Raw genomic sequence first — 23621 nt, 5'->3', positions numbered from 1 at the left:
TTTTTCTTAGAGCCGGGACCTAACGGGTACTTTACGCGGGTTCGCGTTTGTTAGTTGCCAGGCCTGGACTTTTAGCGTGCACCGAAATAAATTAAGGACAAAGTTAGTCACAAAAAAATCTCAATAATAAATGTTTAATCAAGTTTAACCAATACTATGTACAAGATTTATAAACAAACAACAAATTTATTAATCAAAATCAAATCACAAATCAACCCGACAAACTTAAGTCTTATTCTAACTTAGAACTATTCCCCTTGGAATTCCGACAAAACAAAATCCAATTCTTAACTTAGATACAAATTCTCTTATAACTATCAATCCTAACCGTCACCTCAATTAATACTCGGAACCTTTTCTTCTACTCAAGACTTTCCTATTTCCAAATCACCAAAATCGAACCTTCAATCTCCTACTAGGATTTCCTATTCGACACCTATTCACTGCTACCAGCAGACCAACGCTTTCGGTTCAGGAGCTCACCTCTTCTGTCTTCACTTGAGCTACTGTACTTATAGTATGAGGTGACGTCACAGTTCTACTGTAGCCACTCCCCTCATTTACATATCTACACGTAACATTGTTTTCTCTTCGTTATCTGGTAGCTTATTTCTCGACAATACTTTGTTAACCTTTTACAACATTTCTTTAACAATTATCGGGATGTTTTGTTAAGGTTACACAAGTTCCTAGAAAGTCTATTGGGGTGTCTCCCCCTTCAGTGCGGACTTACAATTCTGCCGCTCGGGCGTGCACGTGAGTGCAATGCTAGCTATGGCACTATCGTTTCGTCGTCGGTGGGTTGGTTAATCTTTTATCTTCTCGTTTTTGAACGTTAGGGTGGTGGGTGAGGAAACCTACGTCCCAACCAAACATAAGCCCCAAACAAAAATATAATAAAGCAAGTAAACTAAAAATAAAGCACGGACTTGGTTCCTTACATGACACTTTCAAACGTAAGTTTACGTTATTTAATTTAAAACAATATAAAGTTTAACAGTGTATTAATGTAACGTTTACTCCTGTATGAGTTGCGTGTGGTCGACTTCCCGTATTTGGTATAGTCTTAAAGAACCTTTCTCTGTAACGTGTTAAATAAATAAATATTAATTAAGAATGAAAACATTTTATTTACATTTTCTATTTTTACAATCAAGAAAGTTTTAAATTTAATGGTTACATTTTTATTTACTTTGTTTTATTTGTTTTTCATAAATGTTCCCTTACGTTTTAATTTGCGTTAACTTAATTAATGAGTAAATATTTTTTATAATATTTGTGACTATTTTGCTGAGGCAGAGGACCGCTTGCAACAACTGTGAATTGAGATGCTGCAAGAAATCATACGGCACCCGGATGCCTTCGTGTATTCGTGGTATATTCACGTTAGAGCCAGCCCAGCAGAGTATTTGAACTTCCTTTCGTTTGCAATTTTCCCAGCAATAAATGATCCTTTGCTTTCATTTTGTAATCACTCGCACGGGTACAATATCGTTCGATTATGAGAAATCCTTTTTTGTGCGATAATTTTGATGGCAATACAAAAAATTCAGCAAAATGATTCGTAGCTTTCCCGGCTATTAAGAGGTTTTATTTTTAAAATAATTTTTATTATTAAATATAATAAAATGACAAACGGGTTTATTTTTATGGTAGAGACAAATTTTAAAGCATGATGTTAATGCCAATTACTATTAAAATTTTTATCAAGTTTCACCCACTGGAGATATAAGACGAAACCTTTACTATTTCGTATTTTCTCCAACTTTAACCACCAAAATTTAGTAGCGTTAATTCTCCTTCTGAGCAACTTCCCGTAAGAAGCTGCTTTTATTTATCCATTTCGACAGTTATACGTAACAGAGAAAAAGTCTAGCGATAAGACAAAGTAGCCCTGAAGATTATTACATGTTAAACATAGCGAGCCTTAAAACGGCCAGAAATTCAAAAAATTAAGTAATTGTTTCTGTATGAATGTATGAATACTCTGTTTGAGGGGCAAGATTTTGTTTATCCTGTTTGGAGCTTATTAACTTCTGGGCTTTTCGATGAAAATTTCTGAAATTTTGCAGGATGGTTTGTCACTAAGGGTCATCGATCGTGTTAAATTATGATGCTTAAAAGTCAAGGGAATAGGGAAATAGGGGTCGTGTTATATCGCCAATAAGATCAAACTTAATGACGATATTACTCGTTATTAGCATTTACAATTTTTTTTATAAAACTCATTCCTGCTCTCAAAATTAAGTTATTTGCCATTTTGTTATAATATTTAAAAACATGAAGAGTTTTTAAAATATGATAAGAGAATGCACCACCAAATAATGCAAAGAAGTTAAGCAACTCGTTGCTTCATTTTTGTAACCGTCCTCAGATATTAAACGAAATAGACGCCAACACACACACACACGCAAACACAAACTTGTTTTTCTGTTTACAGAGTCTCAGTATTGATAGATTTGAAGAAATCTCCGTGGGGATTCAAGTTTGAGACGATTTGAAAACTTTTTCGTGTTATATACTTAACATGGAAATTAATTAAGGTAATATTCTTAACAAAAATCATTGAAAGTAAACTCTACTAGTGAAGACTTAAATAAACGATTACACATCAGCAGTGTGCAAAACAATAGAAAATATTATTTTATTACATACAGCACTGGCAGTTGTAGAATGTATTTGTCTCGAGCAAGCCGAAAACTTGAAATGCCCTAAGGAATAATTTATGCGGCTTGCCCGAAACGTTCGAAGTTTTCTTCCAATTTTAACACAAAAGAGGTTGCTGAACATTGCTGTAATACTTTTTTGTACACAATACAATCTACCCTGTGTTCGCTCTTTTCACACACTTATATAATTAATACTAAATTTTTAGTAAAATTGAAAAATGATAAAAATATTTATTTGCACTGGCGATACCCTTCAGTAGGAATAGAATGAGCAAGCTGTCTTTCGACTTAGCCCGGGAAGTTAGAAAAGGTGGGGATAACGGGTGGAAGTTGGGAAGAAGTGGGTTAGAGAGGAAGAGGAAAAAGGCGGGGATGGGGATGGAAGAGGCAGAAAGTGAAAGGAAGGGTTTGGGATTTCCTGGACGGACTTAACTTTTTTATTGAAAATAAAGGAACATTTACATATAAACAAGGTGTTAATTTCGCTGGGAAGAGTACAGTACTAAGTATAATTATACAATAAAGACATTTCAAGTAGGGTATTACAAAAAAGTTGGGTAGTATACAGAGGTGCTTTGTGCAAGCAGTGTTGATGCTGTAAAGCCTGTCAGATGGTCCTTATTGGCGGGTAGTTGACGAAAACGGTGAGTTGTGGTTGCTGGAAGCTGGAAGAGGTTACTGCTGCTGGACAAGTTGCGGAAGATGATAGCTGGATGCTAGAAGGAAATTCCGAACTAGTGATGAGGCCCGCAGACTATGGCAGACAGAGGTGGAGCCCAACCGATGGGGGGATGGGTGGCCAGCCTAAGATGAACCGGTGGCAGGCAGGGGAGTGCCTGTAGGAGGGCAACCCTGCGAGGAGCCACGGAAGATGGTGCAGGAGTTTATAAAATTGTTGAACACGGTGAATGTTTCTTTAGTCTCACATAGAAAGTCCGCTGGAGGTGGCCATGGCTGGCCATTGAGGGTGCAGTGCATCCATAGAGGACCATGCTGGAGGTCGAAGTCCGGGCAGTCGAAGACATAGTGGAAAACATCCCCAATACTAGTGATGTCACAATGGCAGTGAGGAGATGGAAGTTTTTTGAACCTGTGTAGATATGCCGGAAGGTTCCCATGCCCTGTGAGGCATTGGGAGAGCTCAAAGGTGGGGTGAAGATGATGCAGGAGGATGCGTCTGTGGATGGAGGGAAGGAAGCGGTAGGTAGTGCGGCCAGTAGTGGAAACTTCCCATTCCGATTGCCAGCCTCATTGCATTTTTTGAGGATGTAGCTGTTGATGTGCGTTATAGGTACACGTCCATAGGTGGGATTTAGCTTCAATCCAGCCGCCTTTTTGGCCAGGGAATCAGCCCGCTCATTTCCTTCGATGTTTTGGTGACCGGGAACCCAACAAAGGGTAACGTTGCTGTAGTTGTTGAGATTGTTGGCAAGGTGGCACTGGCGATATCAATTCACAGAGTCGGTTCTATGCATTGACAAAGTAAGCGTACGCTTACGCGACGAGTATGATTTTAATTCTAATTTTTCTAAACTGCATTGTATGCGCGGGCCTGGCTGCAGCTTTTGCAAAGGAGATTTCTATTACTGTAATTATTAATTAAATCAGAGTAATCGGGTTTGCATTAGGTAATATACCGTTGACAGGGTGAGTAATAAAATAGAATTTTCGTACAGAGCAGAATACGTATATTATAGAATTCATTTGCACGTAGATTTATCTTATCCGATTAGTAAACGCTGACAGATTTTTATATAAACAACACTTTCACTACTACGCTTCAACCTATTTATGTTAATTAGATATTAAAAATGCATTTTAACTGAATTATTTAATTTATTTATAATTTAATGATCGCTTAGTTTGGATAATAATTCTTACGATTGTAACAAATGGTTTAAAAATGTACNCTTCAACCTATTTATGTTAATTAGATATTAAAAATGCATTTTAACTGAATTATTTAATTTATTTATAATTTAATGATCGCTTAGTTTGGATAATAATTCTTACGATTGTAACAAATGGTTTAAAAATGTACGAATATACAAATAAAAAAATTTATACAAAGAAGTTAAAGTTTTGAAGTCTTGTAATCATCCCTTCATAGTCGTTAAAAAACAATTTTATGCAATGAAAATTTCCCTGTCATCCGACTTCACACAATTGATATAAACACAGGCGGGGACGACCTGTAAAACGAGATCAACATCGATACGGTTGATTGCGTTCTTGAAATGGTGAATGGAAGTTTTTTTTTTTTTCTGTTGTATGTGTGTTGAATGTTGTATAATTTGTACTTTATTTAAGTTTATATTTTTTTATTAGATTTTTATTATAAATACAGTAATACCCCGAACTTACGCGATAGATGGGACCGAGCGATAACCGCGTAAGTCGAATTCGCGTAAGTCGGGGTATAATTTCGCAATTTGTGTAAACTCCAAGTCGGATGTATGTAAGCTAATAAATGTTGTCGTTAATCTTATTTCGTCATTTGATTTGTTCACAGTTGCAAGAAATCAGCACATAGAGTCTCTCGAGTTTCCGTAGATATAACAAACACAGAAATAAATAACACAAAATAAATTGTAGCTACGCGTCGATTCCGCGCGGCACAACCGAACATGTAACTGAACAATAGTGTGGGGGGGAGTGAGAAATCAAGAGTTGCGTGGCGATCAAACAAAAGACGAATCGACAAGATTTGAAAATCGCGTAAGTCGTGGTAGCGTAAGTCGAGTTATTACTGTATAGACAATGGAACGCTTGTCAAACGTTCACCCACTGTATCGACAAAAAACTTATAAATGCAGCTTTTTATTAGCTAATCGAACATTTTCGTTCCACTACCTCAGGAATAAAAATCTTTTTGTATTCCTGATGAAGGTCATTCAAATGGCGATAACTTTTAAAGTATTTTTTTTTTCGATGTTTGATTATAGCTAATTTCTTTTAACATTTGAATGTAGTTAATGACGACGAATTCGTTTCAAATAAATAACGCATTGGGAATGTTTTTAACCAATGTACCAGAACATTTATTGAAATCACTCGAATGATGTGAATGTCATTTTATCTGCACCGACCGTGACTAACTTTAAATTTCAAAATCGAAGTATTTACTTCCTAGCTTTTACTTTCTCGGCTTGTTATGTATATAACGAGGTAAAGTATTGGAGTCTGTCGAATTCGACCCGCCTCAAATCCGGCAAATTTTGTTGTTTTGAGATTCCAACTATTTACCTGGCTTGGACATTTTTTGGTCAGGGTCTCAAAATACGCGATTTGTAGTACATAAATACGGTACGTAAAGTGCATATCTGTGTTTGGTTTTGTTTCGTTTGATGTCTCGAGTGAGGTGATGATTAAAAAACAAAATATAGCATTTTAGCTTGTATATAGAGTGTATCGATGCTATTAAGTTTTCCTGGTTAAAAGTCAACGGAGTGGAGAGACAGAAAAAAGTCCTGTTGTATCTCGAGTGGGGTCAAATTTAATCAGGAACTTTTTTTGTTTCTTAGTATTTACGTGAAGTTTTATAAAAACATATTTCAACCCTCAAAATTCGGCTTATTTTCAATTTTGTAATTACAGTATAACACTTATTTTTAAACGAAATATCACAGTTGATAGCACTGCAAAAATGTTAACTTTCATATAACGTCTAGACGTAATTTCAAGGTTTTCTGAACACAAATAACACGCAAAACCTTTACACTTTAATATAAATATTATGTCATCAAACAGATATATAGGTTTCATAAGTAATAAATACTACATATGAAAAGTGTATAGAAAAGTGTAGATGAGAATGGAGAGGAAAGAAAAAAGTAACCCATTCGATACTGTTGGTGTTTTCTCTCGAATATTTTTCTGGTATGTAATATTACTTTTTCTCATTAATTTAATAATTGAAATTTTGTAATACAAATAAGTATTAAGTTATTTACTCACGAGTAATCTTTAAAAACAAAACCCCTCATATTTTCATTTCGTTATTTCATGTTATAATTCCGCCATAGATACAAGTTTTATATTATTACTGTATTGTATTTAATTTAACGATTTTTACCAAATGAAAGCTAACACCGCAAATCTTCCCGTGTTTGTGAAATGGAAGGAACATACAGTATATATTGACAGGGAACTATTGATTCTTAAGATAAATCCAAGAGATTTAATTAAAATTATTTGCTTTATTAAACACGAGATGTACAGTACTTTGTGTTCGATGTGTGTTTAACTATTTGTTTAACCTAATATATTATGCAAAATACAATTAAAAACTTAATTTTATTAGTTATTTAATGTTAACATTTCAAGAAAGCAATAAAGAATTTTATCGTTTATACAGTAGACCCCCCTATAAGATATAGATACGTTCCATTCTTTTGGAATCCGATTTCTTACGAATCCTTCCAATCACAACCCGACACGTGTCAAGTTTACGGACTACGGCTGTTTGAAAGATTTTCTTCCATAAAATTAATCGATTCTAGACTAATCCGACTCAACATTTCCAAAATACGTATATTTTTTTTGGGAATAATCCGTATAAACTACGCTATAAACAAAAAATTGTAGGATTACTTACCGAGTGTCACCATTCGACATCGCCATTGCTCAACATTGTTTTCGTCGCGGAACAGCTCAGCAAAGAGCGGCCGATTTCTAACAACTTATTTTTCTGTGAAAACTTCGTAGAACTTCGGAGACATCATTAATATAAATAATTTTAATCGCCGTTGAATAAGAAATGTTTCTTTCACAAGAAATGTATAAAATTACAGTACTGTATTAGACTTACGGTACCTAATTTACATACTGACAGACGATAGTTAGCGTAAAAATCTCCGTAGCGTGGCGCCACGCTAGACGGCGGAAATTATATATTTAATTATAACAAAGTTACAATAAGTTAATATATAATTATATATACAGTACCTAATTTATATATAATTAATATATAATTATATGTACAGTACCTAATTTATATATAATCTATATCATACTGTCCAGACGATAGAAATCTGTTAGTAGTTGGCGCTACGAACGGTGGGAAAGTAGTTCGGCTGCCCGATGACGTTTGAGGTAATTATAGGGGGTTTTTACTGTTTTTTACGGATACCAGTTACAATTTTTTCCTAGTTTTATAGGAATCGTAATTATAGGGACCGTAATTATAGGGGGGTCGACTGTATTATTACAACTTAAACAATTTACAAACGTTTTATGTTGCTAATAAAATCAAATTATCGCATAAATATAGAATTACACAGTATTATACTCAATGAAAAGATACTTATTATTATATATACGAAAAATTACTCAACAGATGAAGAAAATAAAATATTCTTTATATTTAATGCTAAACTTTTTTCTGTAATGTACTGTACGTGTTGGATCTTTCCTTATAAAAATCCGTTTGTTGAAAGTACACTTTGCATAATTTAAAATCGTTCATAGCACGTCGCAATTAGTATGGAAGATGTTTTATTATGAAAATATTTATAATTTAGATATATTTATGCCTTATAAATCTTCGATAGTAGTTCTACAATATCAAGTAAATTACTTTTGGTCGATAATAAATTAACGTTATATTTCTGACAGATTATTAAATTCATTTCATCAGTAATTCATTTATTTTCATTGTTTTCATAAACTTTATAGTAGTTTTGTTTTAACATAGTCTTCTTATATATAAATATACATATAATTATGTCTTTTTGATTCTCCATTAATATAACCGTTTGCTAATTTGCTTATTTCAATGTTTTCATTGCTTTTTGCTAATGTACAGAAACTTTGTTAATACAGTTAAAAACAGTAAAAGGGATAATTGATCCTTCAAGTAGCAGAAAGTAGTTTTACGCAAATCTATTTTGTAAACTTCAACATCGTGTTCAAGAGAGGTAATCAAGGTTATACATCCTGTCCCAGGTGGTCTTACTACCACCCTTTTCTGTATCTGCGTACTAGAATATCCTACCGACATCCATGCAACACCACCTTTTACTAGATTATAAATTTATAGTGCTATGCGCTTAAAACCTTACAGGTTGTAATCGCATAGAACTATAAACGTATAAACTGTATATAGCGTATAGCACTATAATACAGTTTTACTGTATTACATGAATTGCTATTCACTCCATATAATACATTAAATCAGTAGCATGACGTTGATGGACATTACTGCTGCAGAACTAAGTGCCTTTCTCGAGAAGAAAGTGACACCATAAAAACCTATAATAAAACTTATATAAACATATATACAATAAAAACCTCTATAAACTTAAATCTGTATCTAACTTTATCCACTTAAATTCTACATGGTGTATATATAGGACCTTATACACAGGTTAAAACTATGCATATTTAAACCTGTATACCAGTGATTTTCAACCTTCTTTAATACGCGACGCCTTTACAAGTTAAAAAATTCTGGCGACTCCCCTAGGGCCATATTAAAACTATATCAGTGATTTTAAAAACTATGCATTTAATTATCTTTCTGTTGAGACAAATTATTGTTGATTAAAATGTAAATTTCAGAAGAATCGACAATAATTTAACACACATAAATTATGAAACTTTCTTTTATTATAACACTGGGCCCGGGGAGCTGTTGACCTTTTTTTTATTTTCATCAGAATTATCAGCTTCTACTTTCTTACTTTTTATTTCTTTTTGCAAATCAGCTCAAGACTTTTTCGGCTATGATTTTCTAGGGTGGGCCGTACCCACCCACGCCCTCCCTGGCTACACCCATGGCTGAGACCTAAATATCGATCAAAAAATCAATTGTACTGTAAAATAAACAGGTACAGCTTTCTCGCCGAAAATGTAGTTTTTTTAATGTGCTGTAGGACCTAAAAACACTTGTCTTATATCTTTTACTTGCGACCCCCGTGTAAGGCTTCGCGACCCACAGGTTGAAAAACACTGCTGTATACCATAAAAATTAGTGCATCCAGACCAACACCATAAAACGTAAGTGATACCATAAAATTAAAATATGTATTTAAAAAACCAACAATACTTTATACTGGTTCATAAAAGTTATTAAAGTTCACATTTTAGTCTTGATCTCTCCGACATGAAGAACATAAAGTCAACCGAAGACAAGAGAAAGTCTCACACTGCGAAGGTAGTATATGTTAGATTGATGTAACAGTCTATCACGCGTATAGATTAGGCTAGATATATATAAGATTTATTTTGATCTCTGAGATTATTGTATTTTTATTTCATTAGTTTTGTTAAATTTTGTTATTGTTTATAATGGTTTTGACGAATAGTTTTGAACAAAACGCGTATGTTGACACTCCCCACTCGAAAGAAAAGCCCTCCTAAAACCATCTTTAACTTACGCGAGTAAAACCGCGATTATCTAGTTTAACCGGTTCTGACAAGATTAAGATTTTCCCGAAAATTGATCTACATAAGCTAGAAAAAGTAATCCTTAGACAACGTGAGCGTACATTAAAATTTAAAGTAACGACGTCTTAACTATTTTTCGCCGTCTAGCGCCACGCTACAGAGAGTTTAGGCGAACTATCGTCTGTACAGTATGTAAATTAGGTACTGTAAGTCTAATAGAGTACTGTAATTTTATACATTTCTTGTGAAAGAAACATTTCTCATTCAACGGCGATTAAAATTATATATATTAATGATGTCTCCAAAGTTCAACGAAGTTTTCGCAGAAAAATAACATCTGAAATCGCGGCCGCAGTTTGCTGCGCTGTTCCTCGACGAAAACAAGTTTGAGCAACGGCGATGTCGAATCGTGCACACTCGGTAAGTAATCCTACAATTTATTATTTATAGCGTAGTTTATACGGATTATTTCCAAAAAAATATACGTATTTTAGAAATGTTAAGTCTAATTAGTCTAGAATCGATTAATTTTATGGAAGAAAACCTTTCAAACAGCCGTGGTCTGTAAACTTCAGACGTGTCAAATACGTGAGCCAATCACAGCCCAAGGATTCCTACAACGCAAAATTCGTATAACGAGGAACGTATCTTCGCGTTATAGGAGGTCTACTGTAAATCATTTATTCTATTGCCTAACTATAAAACTTTGTTTACTTCAAAGGTCGGCACGCTTTTCTTCCTAAAGCTGTTATCACATAATACAATTATTACGTTGAGTTTTAATAAATGAAGTGAATAAAACAACTGTAATATACATGAAACTTGAATACATTATGAATAATAACTCTCAAATGTTTTCACTGTATTGTATATTTAATCAGACAACAAAGCCTGCAAATGAATTGTACAACTTTCGTCTGATATCGAAAAATTCCTTACTTTTTTCTAAACCGACCTGCTTTAAAATCTTTAAGTAATTATTTATAAATAATTCCTGACATAATTTCTTTGATAGTTTATTTATCTACGAGATATTTGAACCCTAGATATACCACTTATAATCTACTGCATGTGGATTGGATGATTGAAATGCACAGACTTTAAAAACATTCACAGTTATTAATGTTGGAAATTACTTGACCTGATTGAAAAGTATTCTTTCAGTTTTAGGGTTTAAAGTTTAAAAGATAAATGCCTGGCATTATCTTTCACATTTTGGTAGAATCTTGTAATATGAATTAGATTTTTGTGTATACAATCAATGAAAGTTTGTGTTAACTTGTTCAAAGATAATTCAGTCGCATTTAAATGTTTAATTCTGCCAATATCGCATGTGAGTTGTAAAGAGTCACAAATCTTTAAATTTTAAACTGTGAATCATTGCCAGATTTTGATGCACGTAACTTATTTAAAAGTAAAGTAATTTCTTTTAGAATTAGAATTTTTTAAAATATACTTGATGATCTTAGCTGTATTTTTACTTTTTGCGGTTGTTATATATAACAGATAAAAAGTATGACCATCGGTCAAAAAATAAGTTTGGAGTTCTAAGATTACTCGGTTTTTGGACAAGTGGCCTTGAAACGTCCGGAAATACATAAAATTCGTTTTTTATGTATATACGGTATTTTGTATTTGTGTATATATAAGTGTGTGTGTAAAAAGTACAATTTTGTTCACCATTTTTAAAGCTTAATAACGGCCGTGTCTTAAGTCAAAATTATCTAATATTTTGTAGGATAGTTGATGTACAAGGGGATTGATGTTATAAATTTTAGTTGTTAAAACTCGAACGGGTGAAGAGAGAAAGAGGTCGTGTCATATCTCGTGTAGGGTCAGATATGATGACGATTTTACTCGTCATTAGCATTTACAATTTTTTTGTTTATTTTCACAAAACTCGTTTTTATCTTCAAAATTAAGCTATTTGCCGTTTAACAATAATTTAAAAATATAAAACGTTTTTAAATAAAATATCGTAATAAATGGCGCCACCAACTGTTCCCGGAAAAGTTAAGCAACTCGTTGCTGAATTCTTTAGAATGTTCATTATTAAACAAATATGCATTTGTTTTATTCAGAAACACTTAAAAAATATTATTGAACAATTATACCAATTTTTACCTTTAAAAAGATTAAATTGCAAAATATAAAATGTCATTGTTTGGGAAAATATTTAGCAAAGTAAATAATTTGATCGTAATCATTGTAATGAATTACGATAAATTATTGGTGTTGATAAACATCGTTCATTGCGTTGTACGGTAAGTTGAGTGCTACCGTAGCAATTTCAGAATAATTAGGACAAGAAAATTATGCTAAACAACATTAATAATTAAATTATTTCTTTTCAGTTGGATTTTCCCAACAATAAATGAGGGAAGAAAACGAGTTTTAAAGGAAGAAGATTTATACAAATGCTCAAGATATCATACTTCCGAGTATCTTGGCGATCTGCTACAGAAGTAAGTTAGTTATTATTTAGTTCTGGACATCGATATTTTAGTTACTGCTACCTAATTCTTTCAGATTTATTTATTATTTGGATAAATTTAAACAAATTAAATAGAACAAGATAATGTTGTTATATATATATATAATGACTAGTAATAATATATAATAACTAATAATAAGTAATATATATATATATTATAACTCAGTGTTTCTCAAAGTTTTCGGTCCGCGACCCCCCTTTTGCACTTAAGAATTTCAAAGGACCCCCTGAAGAATGGGTATGTGTAGAAAAACATCCCGAAGGTGGGATTAATTTAAATTCAGAAGGTGTTAATTACTTTTGTTTAATTGCATTGAAACATTGAATTTTAATAGCAGATTTATTTTTAGTATCATTAAAAATTAATAACTTATCTTTGGTACATCTTTGAACAAAATATTCTATGTATATGTTTCAACATTAGTAAACTCAATTAGTTAAGTTAAACATATTTTAAATTACATAAATTAAATAATAAATAAAATAAATAAATTAAGGACATTGATGCATATTAAATTATATTTTAAATTACATTTAATGTGATGGGTGAGCCTGCATATTTTGGCACAATAAATTAAACCTGGGTTTAATATCAGTCAGTGCAGGTCTCATAGCAATTTCTATGTTGCAGAGACGAGAGCGCTGCTTTGTTTTGATATTGGTCATTACTGAAAATGCCATTTCGCATAAATAAGTGGTTGCAAATGGTAAGAGAACTGCCATTGCTAACTCAGAGAGTAGTGGATACTCTGCTTTCACACTAAGCCAAAAAGAATTCAATGTTTGCTTACTAAACTCGGTTTTAAGTTTTGTATTACAACTAAATTCGGCAAATTCTTCTTGGGCACTTAATGGGAGATGTTTCACTTGTTCCATTTCTACAAGGAATGGTTTTTGCACCCAGATAAACTGTTCAGTATTTAAATCTGATAAAAAGTATTTTTTAAATTGTTCTTCCATACATGACAAATGATCAATTATGATTTTCTTAATTAAAATATTATCCAAATTATTTTCTGTGATAAAATCATATGTACTTGAAAACATTACCAACATGCCATTTTCCACACTTGATTTCCATAAGTTTATCTTCTTCATAAACGCATGAATTTTATCATACAAAATTAATATGATTGTGTTCTCACCTTGCAGTTACATATTCAGTTCATTGAGTTTCTCGAATATGTCTGACAAATAACACAATTTGCAAACCCAAGTTTCATTGTGGAAGAGACTAGAAAAATCGGACTTTGTTTCTGATAAAAATATCATTATTTCATCTTTCAACCCTATTATTCGTTTTAAGGCTCGTCCCTTTGACAACCACCTTACTTCTGTATGTAGTAAAAGTTGTTCGTAATCCGCTCCCATATCCTTACATAAATTTGCAAACAAACGACTATTAAGTGCACGACATTTTATGAAATTTATAATACGTATGGCATCATTTAAGACCACATTAAGATCTAGTGATATATTTTTAGCTACTAATGCTTCTCGGTGGATGATGCAATGGGTAAGAATGATATGGCCATTTGTAATAGATTTAACTTTTGCTAGAAATCCGACGCGCTGTCCCTTCATTGCTGCTGCACCGTCAGAACATACACCAATACAGTTATCCCAGTCTAATCCTTCTTTCTTGAAAAAATCATTAACTTGTAGAAAAATATCTTCGCCTGTTGTACGATTGTTCATTGGCCGACAAAACAGCAAATCTTCATGTATATTAAGGGCGTAGCTATATCGAACATAGACCAAGAGTTAAGCTAAATTTGTAATATCTGTTTATTCATCCAGCTGAATTGCAAATTTTTGACTTTCTTTAATTCTTTGTATAAGTTGCTGAAACTGATCACAGCTAATTTCTGAAATCCTTCTAGTAACTGTATCATTGGAGAGAGGAATTTTCCGCAATTCATCTGCATACTTTTTTCCATGAATAGTTTCTGTAATTTGTACTGCAGTAGGTAAAACAAGTTCTTCTCCAATTGTGTATGGTTTTTTAGCCTTTGCTATTAGATATGATGCTTGGTAAGATGCTAAAAAATATCTTTCCTGAGTAAAAGCATACTTTTCTAACAAAGATTTGCTTTGATTTGATGACTTTAATAAACTTTGAAAATATTCTATAGGCTTTTTTGAATAAGCAGCATGTTTCGTGTTGAAATGCCTTAGTAGTTTTGAAGGCTTCATGCTTTCAGCCGCCAAAATATCATTGCATAATAAGCATAAAGGTAGTTGTTCGTCATGTGTACCGGCAGAAAATGTAAATCCATATTGTAAATATGATTCATTATACATTCTCCTTTTTTTATGAACTGGTCCCGTTGCAGGTTCTATTTCTGCTTTTTTACTGCTTCCCGCCTCAGCAAGATCTTTTGCACCTACATTCGTAACTTTTCTTTTCAACCATTTATCCATATTTAAGCATAGAACGTTTTTGATACTAGATGTCGCTATGCGTCATAATTTTTATATTAAAACAAACTTTCAAAATATAATTTTTTTGTTTTTATATTTATGAATATATCTATTTTGTTTGTGAAAAATAAAAAAATAATTGCGGACGATAAAATAGCCACGATTTTTTTTTAAATAAAACGTGTAATTTTCGTTAGGCTTAACATCGACAGAATTCAACATGGCGTCACACGCGACGAAAAATAATTTTCCTAATATTAGACATTAGATCAAAGGAAGAGAGAGCTATCCGTTTCTTGTTTACGGACTTGGCCCTGTTGGAAGAAATTTTCCTAATAAAAACAAAGAAATAAAAATACTTTAATTACATTTATTTTGATATATAATTAGCAATAGAATACTATGGAAATGTTTAGTAAGTGGGCACTTTGTTTTGAATGTAAATATTTCTAACTCGATGTGCCTACAGACGCAGCCTGCTAGCGAACGTTGTTCTATCATAGTTTAGGTGGGGAGTGGAAACTCGGGGATTCCCCAATAGCGCACAAATTTTTTAGTTATTGATATATTCAGGATCATATTAAAATATTCATATTGTATTTTATTATATATATTAAGTAAAAATTATTTTATATATTTTTGATTTCTATTTCCAAACATGAATCTATAGTAAATTTATAAAATATTTGAAAAAAATTGATCTGTCATCAATTTTGCTGCGACCCCCCAAATATTTTTCACGACCCACTTGGGGGTCGCGACCCCCACTTTGAGAATCACTGTTATAACTAATAATGACTAATATATATATATAAGTCATTATTACTTATGTACTGAATATATTGTGACTTTGGGTTCAGTGTCTCTTTGACACCAGGTCAGCTTGTGACACCACCGAGTCTGTCAGGACTCGGAAATCGCGACTTTTCGTCACGCGACGCGGGTAAGCTGTTGGATTCGGAGTAGAGGTGGGGAGAGAGACGAGGAAGTGATTCACTCAGAACTCTGGTTAACTAACAAGAACAATTTTAATTTTAACAAAAGAGACTACAGATATACTGTCGATATCAAGCATGACTAAAGAACCCATTGATTATTACTAGCCCGTTCGAGAGAGAGCGTTTACAAACGACGATCGCGTGTTGATAAATATCTTGTTAAGAGACATGTAGTAATCCTGGATTCTGGCACTTGGAAGTGTAATTATCTAATGTTATGGATGTACTAACACAGAGGGTGAAACTGATTATTAAAACAGTCCACAAATGAATATCCAATGGCTTCCCGGTTGGGTAGTTCAGAAGTTCAGAAGTAGTATTCGGAAGATGCAGGGACAAGTTCGTCTTTCCATTCCCAGTTGAATGACTAGAAGACGACTGCCTGGATTCTCATCGCTCTCTCTGCTTATTGGGGATTTTTACTTCTGGGGTTTTTCCAGAAGGTCAGGAGTTTATTGCCAACGGCCTGGAGTCCAATACTGGAAATTTATCGGAATTTCTGGGTGACACATTAATGGCTAGATGGATCATCCTCAACAATGAAACAAGTCCGTGGAAACTAATTTTTATGATAGCTATTGATAAAAAAGTCGAAGTTAAACGACAAAAATTGTAAAATGACCAAAGATCAAGATAACACGTTCTTGAGGATCCCTTCGTCCCTCACATCATGTAGCATAGGACTTAACAATATAAAAATTTATAGCAAAATCAAATTTATAATATTTATTTGATTTGCAGTAAAAATTTTATTGGAGTCACAACTACAATATTGCTGTATTTACTTTTTTTAGATTTCGTTCAATTTTCTTTACTTGAGATATTTTTATAGACAAAGTAATCTATAAAACACATTATTTCACTTTTTTCATCGAACTGAGTCTACTAACGTTTTTACTCGTTATTAACATTTAATTATTGTTGTAACAAAATTTTGTAAGGTAAAACAACTGGTTCCTAAATTCTTTTGAAATTTATGTTTTATAGCGCTGAGTGTATCAATGGCTGTGACGGGGACAATTTAAATCCATCCAGTTAATAATTGAACTTGAAAGTAAAGTTGAGATAGCTATCCTAGTTGGACTTAGCCATGTGAAAAGGGGAGGGTATAGAGGGATGAGTGAGAGGTAGGGTGGGGAATGGGAGGTAGTGGGATACAAGAGGGGAAAAAAGAGGTGGAAAGTGGCGGTAGAGTTTGGGATCACAATCCTGATTGGCATCGCACTTACAAAAGAAAACAGTCGTTGGTACAAATAATTTGCAGAATGCCTTTCCAGCTAGACGGTTACAATAGTGAATACAGAGCAAAATGTACATGGCAGTGGCCTATTGCCACTGGTAATTCTGACAAAAAAGTACCATACTAAAACACAGGTACTACACTAGTTGTATGTTACATAAAAGGACAATGTTATGTTAACAGAAGACCGTGTTGACAAGACTGCTGATTGGAGCAAAACCCAGAGAGTCACAGATGCAATCTAAGACCAGTATAAAAGGGGTTTGACGTAGGCCTGAGTTATACTCGAAGCGACCACGAGAGTTAACAAATTTGGCAAACAGCTCAAAGATCTCTTGATCCTCACAGAGAGTGTTGGGTTCAGGAGGCCAACAGAATCACTTCTGTAGACAGTGGCAGATGAATTCTTCCCGTTGTCTTTCTTACAGCTTACAGTGAAAGATATAATGGAGGGCGTCTCCTTCAGAGACGCCATCACAACCGCACCTATCATTTTTTAATCTTTTTGAATCTTGTAAGGTAAGAGGAGAAGTTATCATGACCTGTCAGGCATTGCGTGATGACATGAGAAGTGGTGAAGTAGCTGAGAGCTTGTCTTTTATTAATTGACAGAAGAAACTTGTAAGTGGTTCTGCCAGTGGTTGAGGTAGCCCAATCTTTTTGCCACTACTCCATTATACAATCTCTGATATTGCTCTTGATATGGATGATGGGAGTTTTAGAAAAAGTGGTGGTGATGTCTGCTGTGGTGACCATTTTAGCATCAGCATGCTCATTGCCTCTATTACCTGTGTGCCCAGACACCCAGGTAAAACTGAGTTGAGCAAATTTGCTGAGATTTCTGGCAAGACGTCTGACCTTCACGCCAGTTCTTGTGCACTTATTATTGCTCGAGAGGATAATAATCACATACATACTGCCTGTGTTGATGCAGATGCTGTAATTGTAGGTCCTATATTTAGTGATGGTATTTAGAGATTTATAATCCACTAACAGTTCTGTTTGGTTGTTAGTATAGTGCATGTGCAGCCGGTAATATTGCTGAATCTCATTTTCACTATCATAGATAACGAAGACTGCACCAGTACCCTTATCATTGTGTGAGCCATCTGTGTAGATTTTCCAGTGAGCTCTGCCGTCATTATAATGATTGTTTTTGACATTAATAGTATAGCTGCTGGTCGCTCACTGGTGCCTTCCGAGAGTACTTCCAGTAAGATAATTGTCTATCTTGTAATTAATAATGGAGTCAATTGAGTTTGCACTATTAGGAGGAATTAATCACTTGCTACAGAGGTTCTGTATCTCCTCGGTGGTAATATTCTGATGGTTTATGGTCAGCATTTTCCACTGCCAGAAGAACTCTAATTCGTAGGTATATGGGGATAATGTTAGCTATCACCAGTAGCGCATCGATGGAGGCCGTGCGATATGCCTTACAGATTCTAATATCAGGATTCCTCTGGATAGACAGTAATTTTTTCTTGTTATATGCTAATGCTGCTCTGTCCCCTGAGACCTGGGCCACATACAGAATAGCAAGAATAGCAGGCTCTATCGCTCCCCTGTAGATTAATTTATAGTCCCTACTACCAAGTCTCCAGGTGTTTCTGAACATATAGTTGAAGAGGTTTACTCTTTGCTTAACTTTTTTACATATTTCTGTGATATGGATCTTTCAACTTAGCTTTGTGTTCAAGTAACCCCGAAGGTATTTAAGTCAAGACACACTTTTTAGTTTTTACTTGTCCAGGTAAATGGCCAGTGGTTGCTGCAGCTGCTTCCTCCTGGAGTTTTTTGTGCACACCATTGTTTGCTTTTATTATAATTGATCAGGAGTTTATTCTTCTTGCACCAGTTATTGACCAGCTTTAGAACCTCATTAGCCTTCTTTTGTAGAACGTTACTATTCTAATGCGCTATCATTATTAGCGTATTGTCAGTAAAGCCTTGTGACTTGATATCTGGGTCCGAGTGAAGGGTACAAAGCAGGTCATTGTATTCCAGGTTTCAGAGTCTTGGGCCACTTCTGGAACTCTGAGGGCAACCTCTGTTAACATTCTTTTCCAGGTTAATTGTCTTTGAGTAATAGCCCATAGTATTATTTTCCAGGTAGCTGCTGGTCAACCTATATATGTTGCTCGGGCAGTTAGTTTGATACAAACGATGCAATATGGAAGGCCACCATTGGTGGTCGAATGCCTTTTTAAAATCAACACTTATCAGCAGAGCATGTCTATCACTGTCCCATGCCTGATTAACTAAGTTCTTTACACCCTGTATTGCGTAGATGTCCAAACAGCCAGGGCAGAACCCATATTGGTTCTTGTGCTGCAGATTGTTGCTACTCAAGTGCCAGTTTATTCTGCCAATGAGAACACCATACAGTACTTTCACCATTGTTGGTAACAAGCTGACAGGTCTGTAGTCACATTCCACAGTTGAATTGTCCACTTTTGGAATGAATTTAAAATTTGCTTTCTTTCACAGCTCTGGGAATAGCCATGGTTTAGTCAGGCATTATACAACATCACGAAAGCAATAGGAACGCTGCCTTCACTATTTATATGGTGATATTGTCAATGCCTGGCGCTTTCATGTAGGGATCGTTAGAGGTCTTGGTGCAGAAATTATTTTATGCATTGGTTCTGGCATGGTTTATTGCTTTTTTATAGTATTTTAAGCTTTTGTCATAGGCTTCTTTCTTTTGCTCCTTCTGGTCATTGTTCTCTGCTCGTAGCCATTGCCTGCGGAGCCTCCTGATTTCATGCTTCTTTTGCTCCAGCTCATTGCTCCACCAGTGTGTTTTCCTCTTTTTCTTATTTTTATAGGTTGCTGAAGCCTTAGCTGCTTTCATGATTGACTCAGTCATATGACAGTAGTAGTGGTTTGGGCAGCTTTGATCACAAAATTAATTTTATTTTAACAATAAGGCTGTATTAATTATTATTTTTAAATTTGATTTTATTTTAACAATAAGTCTAATTATTAAAATGTTTTTATAACTTTGAATTAATACAGTATATTCTAATTATTATAAAATTAATTTGCAATAATTTCAGATCAAAAATCTCGAATAAATTAAGATAATAAATATTTATAAAACTTTTCAATTCATTTTAGTTTTCATAAAATATCTTGTAACAATAAGGTAAACTTTCTGTTTTTATAAATTTGAATTAAATTAATTTTATCTTAACAACAAGTTTAATTATCAAATTTTTTAAAAAATTAATTATATTTTCTAATTCACTTTATGAACTAATTTTTATGTTGATTATGAATTATTTTATAGAAGAAATACGATTGGTTGGTTTTTGATATAAATATAGTTTTAAGGAACATTAGAATTTATTTTTAATACCAAGATTGAAAGTTGCAATCATGGAGACATATGGTTTTATTATTACTTACGACGGCGATAGAAATTATTCTGTTTCTCCTCGTTTGTACAAGTCTTTGGATACATGTATTGCTGCAGTAAATAATTTTTCTTTCGATATTCCTGATAATTTCCCTATTGTTTTACGTTATTTTAAAGTTAACAATGAAATATGGAAAGGAGATGGAAAATTTGGTTTTATAATTGTCGACAAGGATGGAAGAATTAATGAAGTTAGTAATAAATTATACTATTCGTTCGAGGAATGTTCAGAAGTTGTGAATGAAGTTTATATAGAAAAGAACAAAAAATATATATTAATATTTAGAGAGATAATTTGAGGATCAAAGCATTATAAATTTACTAAAGCTTATGAGTTCGATTAATACGAATATGTACTTCAAACATCCTAGTAACTGTATAATTGTTGGACCTTCACAATGTGGAAAGACTACACTAGTGAGAAAAATTATTCATAACAAAATTTATGAAAAGACATTAAAAAAGGTTCTATGGTGTTATTCCATATATTTACCATTTTTTCATGAGGAAAGAGATATTACATTCATGTATGGTTTACCTGAATCCGTGCAAGGATGGGATTTATTAATAATTGATGATTTGATGCATGAACTCAGTTCAAAAACTGCATCTTTGTTTACAACAGAGTCTCATCATTATAATGTAAGCGTGATAATTATAATGCAAAATTTGTGTCCAAAAAATAGAATTATGAGAGATATAACAAATAATATAGATATATCAAATAATGCGTGTTTAAAGCACGCATTATTTGATATTATTTTAAAATAATCGCGATGAAAGTCAAATAAGTTGTTTGGGGCAGCAAGCGTTTGCTGGTAAATGCGATTTTTTTATGGATGCATATAAAAAAGAAACAGAGAAGGAATTTGGTTATTTGTTGTTAGATTTTCATCCTAAAACGAATAAGAAATTTTCTGTGAGAGATTCGTGTTTTCCCGACGAACAAGGTATTTTTTGGATATACTTACCAATAAAATGAAGAATGTAAAGAAAAATTATCATATGTTAGCACTTTTGTCTAAGACTACTCCTTCTCAGCGAAAAGCAATATTGAAAGAAGCTACTCCCGATCAAATTAAAGTTTTGTATGAAATATGTGATAATTTGCGGAGAGGAAATATACCTGCTGATGTTCATAAATTACAAAAATATAAAAAAATTATCAGGAAATTAAGTAAAAAAATGTTCCTTTAAATACTAAGAAAAAAATTTTAGTTAATCAATCGGGTGGATTCCTTTCACTTCTACTGGCTCCGTTATTGTCTATGGCAGGTGGACTAATTAGTAAGGCAATAGGAAAAAAAATCTAATGGCGAAGCAAATGGCTCTTGTCCCTCCTGAATTGTTGTCAGCATATCAAAAACCTGAAATAAGGATTGGTAATAATATTGAAGAATTACTCGAGACTGGTGATTTATCTGATGATAGTAAAGTCAAATTATTAAGTCAATTGATTTCAAGATATCAGAGAACAGTTCATGCACCAAAAGAACCTGTTAGAGTATCTGTTGTATCTGACAAAATCGAAGAAATGGAATCTCATCCTGAAGAAAAAGTTGTTGATATGCATTTATTAAACAAATAATTTTATCCGTACCACAATTATATCAAAATATGTACCACACACAATTGATAAGTTGAATCAAAGTCATTACGGATGGAATTCTAAAGGTGAATTAACAGTCGATGGGAAACCTATTTTTGGAAGTCATATAGTAGACTTAATTTCCTATGTAATGAGAAATAGAAAAACCGCATTAGTTCCTGTTGGTTTTAACGAATTTTTGAACGGTTTAAAGAAAATAAACATTCCTAAAGAGTGGATTGGAAACAAAAGTTTGGCAACATTACCCGAAAAAACACAGTATCAACCAGCATCGGTCGAGACTCCTGAAGAAATTTTCTGTCCGAGACTATTTCACCAGTGGTAAAAATCTAAGAGGAAGAGAAAGAAAAATTCTGAATGGAAAAACTTTTGAAATCGATATACTATAATCCTAAATCTCCAGCATCTTTTGGATGTGTAAGTAAATTAGTAAAAGAATCTAATTTACCGCAATCTGTTGTTAAAAAATGGCTATCTTCTCAAATGACTTATACGCTTCATAAACCTGTAAGAATTAAATATTCGCGAAGAAAAACTAAAAGATTTTATCCTAATGACTTATGGCAAGCTGATTTAATTGTATTAAAACAATTTTCTAGATTTAATAATGGAGTAAAATACTTACTAACAGTAATCGATGTATTTACTAAGTATTGCTATGTGGAACCAATAAAAGATAAAAAACCTCAGTCAATTTTTAAAGCTTTTGAAATCATTTTTAAAAAAAATATTCCAAAAAATTTACAAACTGATAATGGAAAAGAGTTTTATAATAGATTGGTAAAAAATCTTTTTAAAAAATTTAAAATTAATCATTATTCAACCCATTCTGATACAAAAGCAGCTGTTGTCGAAAGACTAAATAAAACTCTGCGGAATAAAATATATAGATTATTTACTTATCGTAATTCTTATAAATATATTGATAAATTATCTGATATTGTAAAAAGCTACAATAATAGTTTTCATAGAAGTATCGGTATGTCTCCATCGGAAGTTACACCTTTGCATCATAGTGCGATTTTTGAAAAGCTCTATGGTATAAAAGGAGAAAATACATTTAAATTTAATATTGGTGATCTCGTTCGAATTTCGAAAATACGTAAAACGTTTAGTCGAGGATATCTACCAGGTTGGACAAAAGAAATATTTATTATTCATGATCGTTTTTTATCTCATCCTCCAACATACATATTGAAAGATTTAAATAACGAAATTTTGGAAGGAAGATTTTATACAGAAGAATTACAGAAGGTTACAGAATGATGCAGTCAGACTTTTTTGTAACTCTGATAAGCAACGCCAGCATGGATTTATTTCCTGAAAATAAGCAGTCTCATTTCATTGTGAAAATGAGTCCACCTATTGATTTAC

The 23621-nt window shown here is 33.2% G+C and overlaps 1 protein-coding gene and 1 pseudogene across 1 annotated transcript in view; one reads left to right on the top strand and one right to left on the bottom strand.

The window, feature by feature from the left end:
* The first annotated feature begins 6453 nt into the window (after nucleotides 1–6453).
* The window catches only part of LOC111639491 (multidrug resistance-associated protein 4-like), a 114293-nt gene continuing 97125 nt past the window's right edge, over nucleotides 6454–23621 (top strand). The window contains exons 1-2 of the mRNA XM_023385382.1: nucleotides 6454–6548; nucleotides 12413–12523. Coding sequence (XP_023241150.1) covers nucleotides 6478–6548; nucleotides 12413–12523 — 182 coding nt within the window. The 5' untranslated portion in view covers nucleotides 6454–6477. The remainder of the gene's footprint in view (nucleotides 6549–12412; nucleotides 12524–23621) is intronic.
* Nucleotides 13041–15059, bottom strand: LOC111639488 (annotated as a pseudogene).

The sequence above is a fragment of the Centruroides sculpturatus genome, unplaced genomic scaffold (assembly GCF_000671375.1).
Source record: "Centruroides sculpturatus isolate CEXI.00-Female unplaced genomic scaffold, Cexi_2.0 scaffold1188, whole genome shotgun sequence".
Classification (NCBI taxonomy): domain Eukaryota; kingdom Metazoa; phylum Arthropoda; class Arachnida; order Scorpiones; family Buthidae; genus Centruroides; species Centruroides sculpturatus.
Note: the sequence above shows the minus strand (reverse complement) of the source record. Positions and strands in the feature narration are given on the sequence as shown.